The sequence below is a fragment of the Podarcis bocagei genome, assembly GCF_964188305.1.
Source record: "Podarcis bocagei genome assembly, chromosome: 4".
NCBI classification, from domain to species: Eukaryota; Metazoa; Chordata; class Lepidosauria; order Squamata; family Lacertidae; genus Podarcis; species Podarcis bocagei.
This window is the reverse complement of record NC_138128.1, coordinates 12,512,745-12,526,747: the sequence shown is the minus strand read 5'-3', so window position 1 is coordinate 12,526,747 and position 14,003 is coordinate 12,512,745. Positions and strand designations below refer to the sequence as shown.

Genomic DNA, 14,003 nt, shown 5'->3' with positions numbered 1-14,003 from the left:
CTCTATATTATAAACCTTTTTCTTATGCACATGTTAATTCTGGGATCATATAGCAGGGTGAGGTAAGGAATGAAATTAGATGCTAAGGGAGCATCAGGATTACAAGGAAGATCTGAACACTTTAAGGCTGCAATTCAGTGTTTATTTACTAGAGAGTAAATCACCTTGAAATAAATGAGAATTACTTCTAAGTAAGCATGAATAGAATTGCACTGTTGATATTCATAGATACATATGTACGTACACAATTTTATTTGCCTGCCATGTTTCCATAGCTCGAACCATGCTCAAGGTGGCTTACGAAAAAGACATCACTACAATGTAACAAAAATAGTCACTTTTCTTGGACTACAGCTCCCATAACTCCTTGCTGTTAGCAATGCTGACATGGGTTCATGGGAAATGCAGTCTGGAAAACACCATCTGTTCACATTAACTCTTGCTTTCTGTCTATCTTTGCTGGAGCCAGGAAGACCAGGCATCTCAAGAGAAATCCTTGGTTTACTGGATATGGTCTGTTCTAATTAACTGTTATAATTAAACATAACTCTCTTTTTTTAACCTATAAAGCCTTATATGGCTCAGGACCGCAATATCTCAAGGACCACCTCCCGCCATATGAACCTCCCCAGGCCCTGCAATCATCACCTGAGGCCCTTCTTCATGTGCCTCCTCAATGAGAGGCCCGGAGGGTGGCAAGACGAGAACGGGGCCTTTTCTGCAGTGGCTCCCCATTGTGGAATGTTCTCCCCAGGGAGGCTCACTTGGCGCCTTCATTACATATCTTTAGATGTCAGGCAAAAACATTCCTCTTGTCCTAGGTCTTTGGCTGATTATACAATACATGGCCTATTAAACTCTCTCTCTCTCTCTCTCTCTCTCTCTCTCCCTCCCTCCCTCTCTCTCTCTCTCTCTCTCTCTCCCTCTGTGTGTGTGTGTGTGTGTGTGTGTGTTCTTATGGTATATATATTTTTGTGTTTTTACATTGCAGACTGTCCTGTGATCTTTGGATGGAGGGTGGTATAGAAATTTAATTCATTCATTCATTCATAATACTTAAGCATTTTCCTCTAACATATTTTAAAATGTTTTAGATGTGCAACGATGACTTGAAGCTGACTTTAAAAGTAATAAAAGCTAGACTTCTCCATCCAACGCATAGATTCTCATAGGAGCCCATGGACTATGGCTTATAAATTTCCCACCCACCCACCCACTCACCCTTCCCCATTCCCATTATTGATGTACGACATTTCCTTCCACTACACAAAAGCCAGACGTCTTTGTAAATCAGCAATACTGTTACTGCCATTACAGGGAGGGAAATACATACGAGGGGATTATCAAATATGACTCAACCCTTTGTTTCCCTTGTAAATCTGGAATTGGTTGAAGGCTATTATTTTAGTGGAAGGAAATGAATTTTGCCATTTCATTCCCAGCCATCTTTCTAAATGTCACTGATAAATGTTTCAGTGCTGCAGGTGTTTTTCTACATACACACATGAGCTTGAGTGAGAAATAGAGGCTAAAACTTGCACCATATAGAACAGGGATATGGACCCCATACTACATGTCCTATCATCCCTAACCATCGGCCATGCTGGGATTTTGAATCCAACAGCACCAAGACGACTGCAGGTTGGGGAAGACTCATTGAGGATGTGAAACCATAAAACTCTGACTTTCAGTTTTTCAGCAACTCAAAATGAAGCCTTTGCTGTTGGTGGCAGTGATGGCCACCAACTTAGATGACTTTGAAAACAGAACTTCATGGAGGAGAAAACTACTGTATCAATGACTACCAGCCATGGAGGTTATGCTATGCCAGGCTTCCTCAACCTTGGCCCTCCAGATATTTTTGGCCTACAACTCCCATGATCCCTAGCTAGCAGGACCAGTGGTCAGGGATGGTGGGAACTGTAGTCTCAAAACATCTGGAGGGCCGCGGTTGAGGAAGCCTGTGCTGTGCCTCCACAGCTGAACACAGTAGTGCTTTTGAGGACCAGTTGTTGGACACCATAGGAGGAGAGAGAGGTCTTGTGTTTGGGTCCCCCTCTTGTGGGTTTCCCACAATGCACCTGGTTGGCCAATGTGAGAACATGATGCTGGACTGGATAGGCCATGGGCCCAATCCAGCAGTATCTTGCTGTGTTCTTATATTCTTAACAATCAGATCTCTGCCATACATATTGTCCCTGCCTGACCACTCACTATTTCAACTATCCAGCTGCATTTCCCAGAAATTGTCTTGTGGTAGGTAACTATTTAAAAATAGAATTCTAATTTTAGAGAGAGACCTTTCTCCTTCACGCACACACACCACAATAAAGTTAAACCAAAAGCATGGCCCAGAGAACCTTTTCAATTACCCACCCCCTTGTCCGGATATCACCTCACCCTTGCCATCTGTCAATAAAACAAATAGGCTCCGTTTGTTGTCCAATTGGCTCTGCAGACCTTGCCACATCAGAAAGAGTTTTATTCAGGGTTGGCAGGGACAGTGAGGAATGGCTGGCAAGCGAGAGGAAAACGCCGTTTCAAAAGTGCCCCTTGCTTCACACATGCTGAGTTGCAGTTCCAGAGGAATTACTGCTTCACGACTGGAAAAAGTTAACAACCAGCGAGAGGATAGTCTTTCTCCGTCTGTTGCTATGAGTGCTGGTCTATAGGGGTGTAGCTTTCCTCTTGGGTTTCTTTGTTTGTTTTGCATATTGCTTTCCTCTTCCTTCTAGCAGAAGGGACTTTTTTATTATTATGGTCAGGTGAGGTGCAAAAGCCAGCATGGAGCACCCGAAGGAAACCAAGCTCGCCTTGAGCCAGAAAGAAAAATGGGGGTAAGTGGAACAATAAAATTAAGCTGCTTGGAGGTTGCCGGGCATTTAGTGGCATTGAAATAATAGGAAACTCAGGGCGCAGCGGAGCCCAAGCTAAGTTTCTAAGCTAAGTTCCAGCTGGTTGCAATGGGAGAGTCAAGTCCAGACTTTTTGAGGGGTACGCTCCATGTTAGTTGCTTGCAGCAAAAATAACAAAGAGTCTTGTGGCACCTGAAATTTGTGATGGAGTAAGCTATGGTGGGCTACAGTCTGCTTCTTAAGATGCATGAAGTGTTATTCTTTGTTATCAGGGTGCGTGTGTGTACACACAAGGTTTATAGGGTAAACAGTCAGGCCAGAGGGAAATTAAATGCAGAGGAGTGTGGACAAATTACATATCCAGCAGTGGTTCTCCCCAAAGCAGTTCTCAGTGACACAGAAAACCTGGCATTGGTAAGCTAATGGGCACAGATAATGGGCTAGCCACCCTTTGTCTTTTAGGTTCCAGACTTACATTTCTCCCACTGAAATCAGTGGGACTCAAGGAGGGCTTACATGGAGCAGAGTGGTGCCTCGTGATAAACAAACCATATTCACGGGTGCAATTGTAGGAGGTGAAGGAGAAGTGTCTCCTATGTGTTTTAGAAGGGGGGGGGGATATGGTTACTGTCAGATCCCCCCACCCATTGTTTTTCTGGTCTGTACTTGTGGCAAATGGCATAAACATTGAAAATAAGACATTGAAAATAGTTATGAGCTCTTTAGCTTTATAACGACCATTGATATTGTTGGTGGCTGCACCCAGTTAATGAGAGGAAAACATAGACTTGCGCTTGCTGAACAGTAAATACACCCATTAGCAAAATTCCAGTTTTTGAATAATTTTGGTGCTTGTGGAAACTCCCTGGGGTTGGAATGGTCACGAAAGGTGAGGGCCATGCTTCTGTGGACTGTGGAGAGTGTGGGTCAATGTCCTCTCCCCCAATCCCAGCTATGATTATTTTATGGGCAAAATGTAATACAAGAATTGCATCAAAGGCTGAGTGAGCAGTGAAATCCTGAAGAAAGGATCCTCTGAGGTCTCTGACTGTGGTTTGATATTGAGGGCCTCCTTGGATGAACACAGGGTAGAGAAGAACTTTGTGGTCAAATTGTCGACTTTGTTGGTGGTATTCCTGCTCAAGTCCCTACCCTTTGCTTTTTTGCCCAGTGCTTCATAAAAAGAGGTTTGCCCGGTGTTATTATCTCCTTGAGTTTGGCATATATTCGGAACCTTATGTGCTCAGCTGCGCTGCATCGCATTATGAAGAGGGCAATTTTGAGGATGTTTGATGAATCCCTGTGGCTAATAAAATAAGCACCCACTTGGCTGAGAATATCAATTTGCAGCCATAATGGTAGCACAAAGTGAACAGCTTTAAGTGATCCTGTTTTTATAATCCTATAATCTCGATGCACTTCGATATGCATGCAGGAAGTGTTTGCAGCTGGACTGGACTGTGTGATAAAAAGAAGAGCGAGGCAGGGGAGCAAATATCATTAAGCCAAACATAAACTTTCAGCTACAAAATCCATCTCTTTTTTTCACAGGAGTTAGAAGGTTTGTGGAACTGTAATTCTTTCTAAAGTCAGCCCTGCTGGTTTGCCATTGCTTCATCTGAATGCTTCATATATAGAGATATTTTGCATTTATGACTACAGCTTTGCTGAAAATTATCCAGTTTTGAGGCGGATATTAATAATTTCAATGAGGTAGACAATTTTCTTGAAAATCTCAAAGATTATGTGAATTTTCACCACAGGTAGATCGATGGTTTGGCACCATTGTTTTCAATGACTGCTGCTACTTCTGTTTGATCTCATGATCTGACCCATACACCCCACCAGTTTCTGCATTTTTCTCCCTCCTGGATCAAGCAAATGGATGCTTCCAGCCAATCAGAAAATGGGACAATGCTGCAATGATGACACAATGCAGTCTAGGTAGTTAGATTTGGCTACGTGACTGCATCATGGAGAAAGCAAGTTAGAGAAATTGAGAGAGAGGGCCACATAGATTTAAACACAAATGTTTTCAGAAGGAGTGCCGGTGGGGGGATATCAAAGGGGGTTTGTGGTTGCACTGGCAAAAATATCTTTCAAAAAACATTGTTAAGTAGGTTTAAACTCTGCTTCTGGTGACATATGAGCATGCAGAAATAAAATGCTGTGGTTGGCTTATATATGTATTGGAGAAGAATGTCTCATTTGGCAGTAAGGAGCTGTCAAATCAGTTTTCAGAAGGTGGTTTGTTTGTAGCTTGAAATTCTTCTGAGGCAGTCTTGGTTTCATAAATTACATTTCATATGATTTACTACATCATTCCAGTCAAATCTACTGCTGTCCATAGTCCAATTTGGTGGCAGTCAAAATGGGTTTCTATTTATCATTTCCTGAACTTTTTTTCTGCATCTCCGGTGCTTTATTTTTCTTATTGATGACCACAATAGCCTTGTGAAGTAGGCTACACTGAGATATATCAGCTTGTCTAAGTCCTAAGAGCTGAAATTTCATGGGTGACCGCTCAGTTGGCAACCCTACAGACTAGAGTCAGCCACGCATGCATTTGGGGGGGGGGAGAAGAAGGCGCAGATATGCATGACATTTGCATATGACCGTTCACATGGAGAAATGTAAACTTAGAATTACCATAGCTGAAATAGAAATGCAATGCATCTCATCATAGTGGGGGAGATTGTGTGAGTTGGTGACCTGCCTACCTACTCTGTGAGCCATCCCAGTACTAACAGTGAGTGGGCAGCTTCAATGCCCAACTATTTCTTTCTTAAGAGTTTCCTTTCTTAAGAGTTCTTTATCGTTAGACCAGGCTTGAATCAGACAGCCCTGCAAGTGGTGTGACGGTTGGAGTCTTCTTCTTCTTCTCCTCCTCCTCCTCCTCTTCTTCTTTGGCAATCACTTGTAGCCTAGTAAGATTGTCTTACATAAACACAGTCTTAACAATGAGTCTGTAAGTGACGGTGGAGGCCAATTCTGGATCCACATGTCCTTCCACAGTGGGGACATTGGTGGGAGTTGATCGCAGTGTGGATTTGCCAAGCGTGCCTTCCTCTTAGCATGTTTCTCCCTTGCGTCCTGAGTTTGAGCGTCTTCAAAGCACATGACACCTTTGGTAAAGGCTGTTCTCCAACTGGAGCGCTCGCAGGCAAGTGTTTCCCAGTTGTCGGTGTTTATACTACATTTTTTAAAATCTGCCTTAATGCAATCTTTAAACCTCTTTTGTTGACCACCAGCGTTACACTTTCCATTTTTAAGTTTGGAATAGAGTAGTTGCTTTGGAAGATGATCATCAGGCATCTGTACAACATGACCAGTCCAACAAAGTTGATGTTGAAGAACCATTGCTTCGAAACTGGCGATCTTTGCTTCTTCCAGTACACTGGTATTAGTTTGTCTGTCTTCCCAAGTGATGTGTAAAAAATGTTGGAGATACTGTTGATGGATTTTTTCAAGGAGTTGGAGATGTATCAAACTAGGAACAGGTAAACCTATATTCCAGTACTGTAACTTCTGCTTTTGCGGTGGAATTTCTTCTCTCTCTTGTCCTCCCATGTGCCCCATCCATCTTCCCCAAATCTGTTTTAGAAGGCTTGGGTAAAACCCAGAGAAATAATAATAATAATAATAATAATAATAATAATAATAATAATAATAATAATATTTATACCCCACCCAGTTGACTGGGTTTCCCCAGCCACTCTGGGCGGCTTCCAGCAAAATATAAAAAACATAATAAAACGTCAAACATTAAAAACTTCCTGATACAAGGCTGTATTGGGAATTTATACAATTAAGCCTCTTTTTCCCCATGAATTTTTGTATTTTAAGCTTGTATTTGTGAACTAATACATATATAGCCAGAGACTTGCGTGCATAAAATATTTATGTTCTGCTATTTTTGGGGTCTTCTTGGATTCTGCACAAAAGGGGATTCCATCCCCTTTTAAACATCTTCAGAGAGGCAGGGGTGAATAAAGAGTATGTTAGTACTAAAATATCTGGAATTCTTACCCATGCAGAAACGCCTTCTGGGGGCGGAATTGCTCAGTAGATTGGGGACAGGTTTGAGAAAGGAGGAAATAGAGATGGATTTTGATTGCACAAGTAAAAGTCATTCCACTAGTGCAAGGACTGCTTTGGGACTTCCTCCTTTTCTGCTGAGGATCATTTGAATGAACTTGAATTGAATTGAGAACTAAATGAAAACCAAACTGATCAGTTTTCTAAAGGGATAAATGTGAACTGGAATTAGTTCCTTTTGAACATGTTGAACTAGAATGAGTTCCTTTTTAAGGTGAATGTTCCAAACATCCATCTATTTAGCTATATCTATCTATCATCTATCTATCATCTATCTATCTATCTATCTATCTATCTATCTATCTATCTCTATCTATCATCATCATCTATATCATCTATCGATCTATCTAAATACAGAATATTTGAACACATCTCTAAGTACAGAATATTCAAATACATGTCTCCCCCCTGGAAACCTAAAATGGTATGATCCAGGAATTACGTCGCTACTCTGACCTTGTTGAATACATAAAATGGCCTGAACATGCGACCCAAGTCCTGAAATGGAGCTATGTGAATATTACGAAGAAGTTTACCAAAAATATTTACACCCATTCTAGATTCCATCTGTGAAGATGACCTTTCGAAACCAAGTTAATAACCACCTGACAAAGAGAAGTCATTTTTGAGGCTCAGCAGGAAATAAAAAGAGAACAAACATCAAAGCAGTCAGCTGGAAACAAAGAGAATTAAAACACATGATGGACGTGCGATGGGTTTGGGGAGGGGAGTGAAAAATCATGAGGAGAAAAACACTTTAAAGAAATATATTCATCAGCGTACACCCCAGGAAGAGATTTATCCAGTCACCATGAAAAAATAACTAGTGAGATCACAAGGGTAAGAGGAAAATAAGATAAGTAAATAGCATAAATAAGGAAATGATAAACCGGGTATGCAGAATTGCATTTGGAATATTGAAAAGAATTTTCTGATGTGCAGACTTTGAGTGTTTAGGGGGGGACATGACACAGTGCTACCCCTATGTATGCCCTGAAGCATAATCATGTGCTATCCATGGAGTGATTTATTTATTTTTAAATGGAGGTATTTGCTACAGTTCACAAGCAGGCCTTATGAAGAATGGTTGAAGGAACTGGGTATGTTTAGCCTAGAAAAGAGGAGACTGAGAGGGGGACCTCAACCCCTAGAAGTTGGCTCCTATGCTTCAAACATGGTGGATTTTCTTTCCTTGGAGGTTTTTAAGCAGAGGTCAAAAGTCACACTTCTCTGAATTTTGCCATGCAGTTCACCAGCAGAGTAATGCGTACAAACATGCACATGTGAGTGAAAGTAACCTAGAAAAATGTAATTCCATTAGGGAAAAAGTGGTTGGCAAAATGTATCTGTTAGGCAAAATGGTATACAAAAAAAATGTATAAAGCCACGCTCTACCCATCTTCCTGTTCCACCCTTCGGTTCCTTCCCTTTGGGATCCATTCTGCTAAGTCATCTTTGAGGAAGCAGGGTGGAGGGCTTCCACTGCAAGAGTGGGAATGATATTTCCCAAGGCACTCTGTGCAATTTGATAAGATGCACGCCTGGGACTCCATCAGCACAGATGCACCAACATTACAAACCAGTAAAGAAGGAACAGAGAAGGTTTTGCTTCTCTGTTCTTTCAAAGAAAGCTTGCAAATACTAAACTTGCTTCTTTCTGAATTGAAAAGCTTGTCCAGAATATTAGCAAACTCCTCTCATCATTTTGACTGCAAATGTCCCACAGCTTCATGAAAACGATTTTTATTTAATTCTCCAGATTTATTTTAAAACAAAGAAATTACTTCCATTTCTTTCCCAGCTTTCTCGTGGTCCTCCTGCTTGCGTGACTCAGGGCTTTTCCCATCACCCTGGTTGCACAAGAAGTTCCACCACAGTGGTTTTCTTGCCTCCATCTGATTTTGTACCGTGTTGAAATGGATCTTGAATCAGGACCGCCAGCAACCAGTCTTTGGCGCTTTACCTCCTGTTGTAACTCGGAAAGCAAGCTAGCACTTATAGGTTAAGAGCATGAAAGACGTCATCTGATCCTTTGCCACATTGTACATCCTGTCAGGTGACTCCACAAGACAGTTGAGGCACACCAGGCAAAGAGTCTGAAGGTTCATTTTTTCATATGTGGTGGAGGTGTAAAAAAGGAACAGGCTTTTGGGAAATGATACATGATGAATTGAAAAAGATGTTTAAAATAGTCATTCCCCCAAAGCCAGAAGCATTTCTTTTGGCAAGAATAGAGGCAGAGGTAAAAAAAAAGCAACCCCAAACCCACCTTGGTTAAATTGTTTATTTATGCCACCACTGCAGAAAGAATTCTGTATGCACCGAAATGTAAAAAAGTTCCAACAAAAGAGGAGTGGACTTTAAAACTATTGGACTATATGGAGATGGCAAAATTGATGGCAAAAATAAGACCCAAAAGACAGAAAGTTTGTGGAAGAGTGGAGATCCTTTTCAAACTATCTGAGAAAATATTATACAGTGGTACCTCGGGTTAAGTACTTAATTCGTTCCAGAGGTCTGTTCATAACCTGAAACTGTTCTCAACCTGAAGCACCACTTTAGCTAATGGGGCCTCCTGCTGCTGCTGCGTCGCCGCTGCACGATTTCTGTTCTCATCCTGAAGCAAAGTTCTTAACCCAAGGTACTATTTCTGGGTGAGCGGAGTCTGTAACCTGAAGTGTATGCAACCTGAAGCGTATGTAACCCAAGGTACCACTGTAGTCAAATGAAATCGCAGGCAGGACTGGAAATAAAAGCAAAGGAATGAAATGTAGGATATATGTTATAGAAATAAGTATTACCTTTAAGGCGTAGATAAAGGATTTGCACAGAAATATAGAATCACACAATCATAGAGCTGTAGAGTTGGACACACACACACACAAACACACGAATGACATACCAGGCCCATAAGGTCAACTCAGCTCATGAGTCTTAGCGACTCATTCCTATTCAGTGGTACCTCTGGTTACGAACTTAATTCATTCTGGAGGTCCATTCTTAACCTGAAACTGTTCTTAACCTGAGGTACCACTTTAGCTAATGGGGTCTCCTGCTGCCACCATGCCGCTGGCGCACGATTTCTGTTCTCATCCTGAGGTAAAGTTCTTAACCCAAGGCACTACTTCCGGGTTAGCAGAGTCTGTAACCTGAAGTGTTTGTAACCCGAGGTGTTTGTAACCCGAGGTACCACTGTAAATGGCAATGTAGACTGCCTTGCATTGTATCTAACCTATCATCTTCCACTTTTCTGGTCCCTCTGATTTTGGATCCTGAACCTCAGCCTTCTGCAACTGGCCATTCACCCTAGTTGCTTGTGACAGAAGCCAATGGTATACCTTAGTATGAGGACACTTCCTGTGTTCCTGCAAAATGGCCTGTAGTTTGCACGCTACGTCTACCCATATATGCTAACGTTGCTTTGATTAGCTTGCAGATCGAAGGAATTACAGGACTTAACAGTTTCAGAGAAGAGGATTACTGTAATATGTTTATCTCTGGTTTGCAATTGCTGAAAGCTGATTATGTCCATATCCAATAGGTGGCAGCATTAGATACAGATTGAGGCCTACGGAACAGAAAGCCCGCTGTAAACATAAAACGTCTGGCAATCTCGGAGTGTTCGGAATTTACCAGGCACTCAGAAGAAAGCTAAAGCGAAAAAGCTTTTTTCCCTCCAAAAGGCACTTTGGGTCTTAGAAAAACAACATCAACTTAGAAGTGCTTGGAGGGGGTGTGGAGAGAGAGCGAGAGAGCTGAGGAGGGAATGCTTGCGGCATAAAAAGGCCTGAGCAGACTGGCAAAAGGAAATAGGGGAAATAATTATTTGTTCACCTGCCGAAAAATGAAGCCAGTGAATTGAATGAGCAAGAGAGTTAAAATGTCAACAGTGAGCTCTTGCTTCATGCAGAGTTAGCTTGTGGAGCATTAGTTTACCATGTGAAGCTTGGGGGGTTTTGTTTTCAATTAAGACTTTGGCATCAGCAAGTGAATATCAGGGATTATCAGGTAGGCATCCATCCTAGGGCCTTGGGGCTGTCTATCAGTAAGGTGTAAGGTAATTCTGGCATCTCCTGGCCAGAGAGAGCTCCTATGTTGGTCCTACTTTGTGCCTATTGGGAACGCCTTAATAAATGTTTATTAGTTTGAGTTGCTTTCTTTCTTTCTTTTTTAAATGAATTTTATTAGTATTTTCCACACAACAACAACACGAAAGATATCAAAAAATAAGAATACACAAGACACAAAAATCAACATACAAAAACTAAAACAAAAACAAAGAAAAACAACAACAACAAAACAACAAAACAAATCCGTATCTTACAAGTTAATATTATAAACACTAAAACAACAACAAGAAGACATTGACTTCCACCAATCCCACAGCACCTCCTTTATCTCTCATTGTGTCTTCTTGTTTTCCTGTTTTCTTTATCATCTCTATCCTAACATCTAGATATAAATCCTTCTTTCATATCCTTTCACTTCACAAGGTTATTCCAGACTCAGCCAGATTTCTGCCCTCGAGCCTTGACTTTTGAGGTATTCATTTAGGCACTCCCATTCTTTTTTTACTTCACTTTTTGGTTTTTGTCTTATTATGTCTGTCAATTTGGTTAATTCTAAGTATTCTGAGAGCTTACATAGCCACTCTCCCCTAGTGGGTAACTGATTCTCTTTCCAGTATTTAGCCACCAGGAATCCTGGTGGCTAGTTTGAGTTGCTTTCAGTTTTCAGTACCATGGACCAGAGCAGTAGTGGATGGCATGGTGGAGAGCCATAACTCACCTGGCTTCCAATCTTCCATATTGATTGGAAGATAGAGAGGGCAGAGGCAACAGGCAGGTTGGTGCGGTGCAAGGACAGTGGTGGAGCCAGTCTGGCATTCCTGGCACTACATTTGCACCCCACTGGCCATCTTGATGCTTCAACATTCCTCCTCTTACCTCCCAATATGCAGCAGTGATTCAACCAACTGGAGGTCAAGTGAGTGGCAGCATCTCACCAGGCCATCCACTACTGAACCTGGTCATTCTTCTGGGACATCTCTCCATGGTGGGACTTGAATTTTTTGAGGGGGAGGGGGGACAGACCAAGATGGTGGCATTGGGGGATTCTGTTCCACTCATAGCCAACTATGAGATGCCTCAAGAGTCTATCTTGTCCTCCATGATTATGGATATCTACATGAAACAACTGGGAGATTAGGTAGAACACACAGGAACCCTCACTTGAATTCCCCAAGAGGGGCTGGCATTTTGATGGAAGTATCAGAAACAGTGAAGTTTAGTAACTTTTCAGTTCTGTGATTTCTTTCTTTCTTTCTTGGCAATAAGCATGATGCCTCTTAAATCTGGACCTGGATTTAAATACCACACAAGATATCTAGGAGAACTTTTGTTTATTTTCTTAAAAATCCCTTTACCGATTCCTAAGAACTTCAACTTTTTTAGCATGCTTAGAGATCAGAAAATATCATTCATGTTTTTTAAGCAAAGGAAATACTTCGACTAAAAAAAAAATTATCTTTATATCCAACTTTTCCTTTGTGGAGTTCAGGGTAGTCAATATGCTTCTCTGTGGCCACATGCACATCATGTATTTAAAATATTATGATGCCATTATGATGTAATGGTTTTACCCAAAGAATTATGGGAGCTGTAGTTTGTTAAGGGTGCTAGGGGTTGCCAGGAGATCCCTATTGCCCTAACAGAGGTAAGATTCCCAGAGTTCCCTTTGAAGAGGGATTGATTTCTAAACCACTCTGGAAATTGTAGGTCTGTGAGGCAAATAGGGTCCTCTCAGCACTCTTAGCAAACTACAGCTCCCAGAATTCTTTGGGTGAAGCCATGACTGTTTAAAATGGCATCATAGTGCTTTAAATGTATGGTATGAATGTGACTGAGGTGAGCTTCATAACTGAGCGGAGCTTCAAATTTGTTTCTCTTGACTCAGTCTCACACTGTTACCATTTCACCACACTGACTCTCAAGATGAAAAATAAAAATCGCATTGTTAAAACCAAGTACCAATACAGTGTAATAAGAAGCAATTGTGTAAGCTCTCTTTTACAGAAGAAATGATCTAGCTTTGGTTGGTGATAAATTCTCATAAGCCTTGTAACAGCCACAATCTCTTCCTGAATTATTATTTTTTTCATTCCCTGCCAGAGATTGGTGTCAATGCTTTCAAACATGACTGAGGTTAATACATTTATTAACCCATCTCCAGCAATGATTTCCTGTCTTTCCCAGCCCACTTACTTTCCTGAGTCCCAGGTCCTTTCTTTCTTTCTTTTTTAAAAAGGGGGGCTTCTAAATCTCTAAAATCCAGCATTACAATTGCAGAGTAAAAATACAAAATAAAATAGAAAGTCTCCCTTACATAGTGCTTTGCCATCAGCTACGTCTGGCCAATATACCCCTGTGAATTGCGCCAGACTAGAATATGAAAAAAATAACAACCAGATGACACACTTTATTACGGTCAGGTCCAGCTTGGCAGAGAATCAGTAGGAGTGCAAATAACTAAGTATCTACTCCAATTCATACCGCTTCAAACAGTCCATGGCTAAGGCCAGGTCAGCAAGACAGGTCAGTTTCAGTGTAACCAGGGATGAGGATGCACATCCATACCCAACCTGGACCATCTCTGAGCAAAGAAGCCTGAGGAGGAAGGGACTCTAGAGGGGACTGTAGGGTTATAAGATAAGTCACTTGCACGCCTTTAATTAGGAGCTCGTCTGATAATATTTATTCACCGTTAGTAATTCCCCAGAGGCAAGTAGACAAAGGCACATTACTACTGAAAAGGGAACCTGCTCTACTAGATACCATGGCTGTCAATTAAAACAAATAAAGGACTGGAAGATGCATGACCACAGACCAGGTTTCTATCATTCAGGTTCATTCAGGTTTTCACCTATTTCTTTTTTTTTTTTTAATTTTTATTGGGTTTTCCGCTTTTATAAAGACAATACAAACACAAAAATAACACAAGACACAAACATGTATAAATTCAGCAGATCCTCGTTTCATAACCTTGTTCCCT

The 14,003-nt window shown here is 41.3% G+C and overlaps 1 protein-coding gene across 2 annotated transcripts in view; it reads left to right on the top strand.

Annotated features, from left to right (window-relative positions):
* Window positions 1–2,617: 2,617 nt before the first annotated feature.
* The window catches only part of KCNMB2 (potassium calcium-activated channel subfamily M regulatory beta subunit 2), a 329,491-nt gene continuing 318,105 nt past the window's right edge, over window positions 2,618–14,003 (top strand). For both annotated transcript variants that reach the window (XM_081190650.1, XM_081190648.1), the window contains exon 1: window positions 2,618–2,837. In XM_081190650.1, the coding sequence (XP_081046776.1) occupies window positions 2,785–2,837 (53 nt within the window). In that variant the 5' untranslated portion in view covers window positions 2,618–2,784. The remainder of the gene's footprint in view (window positions 2,838–14,003) is intronic.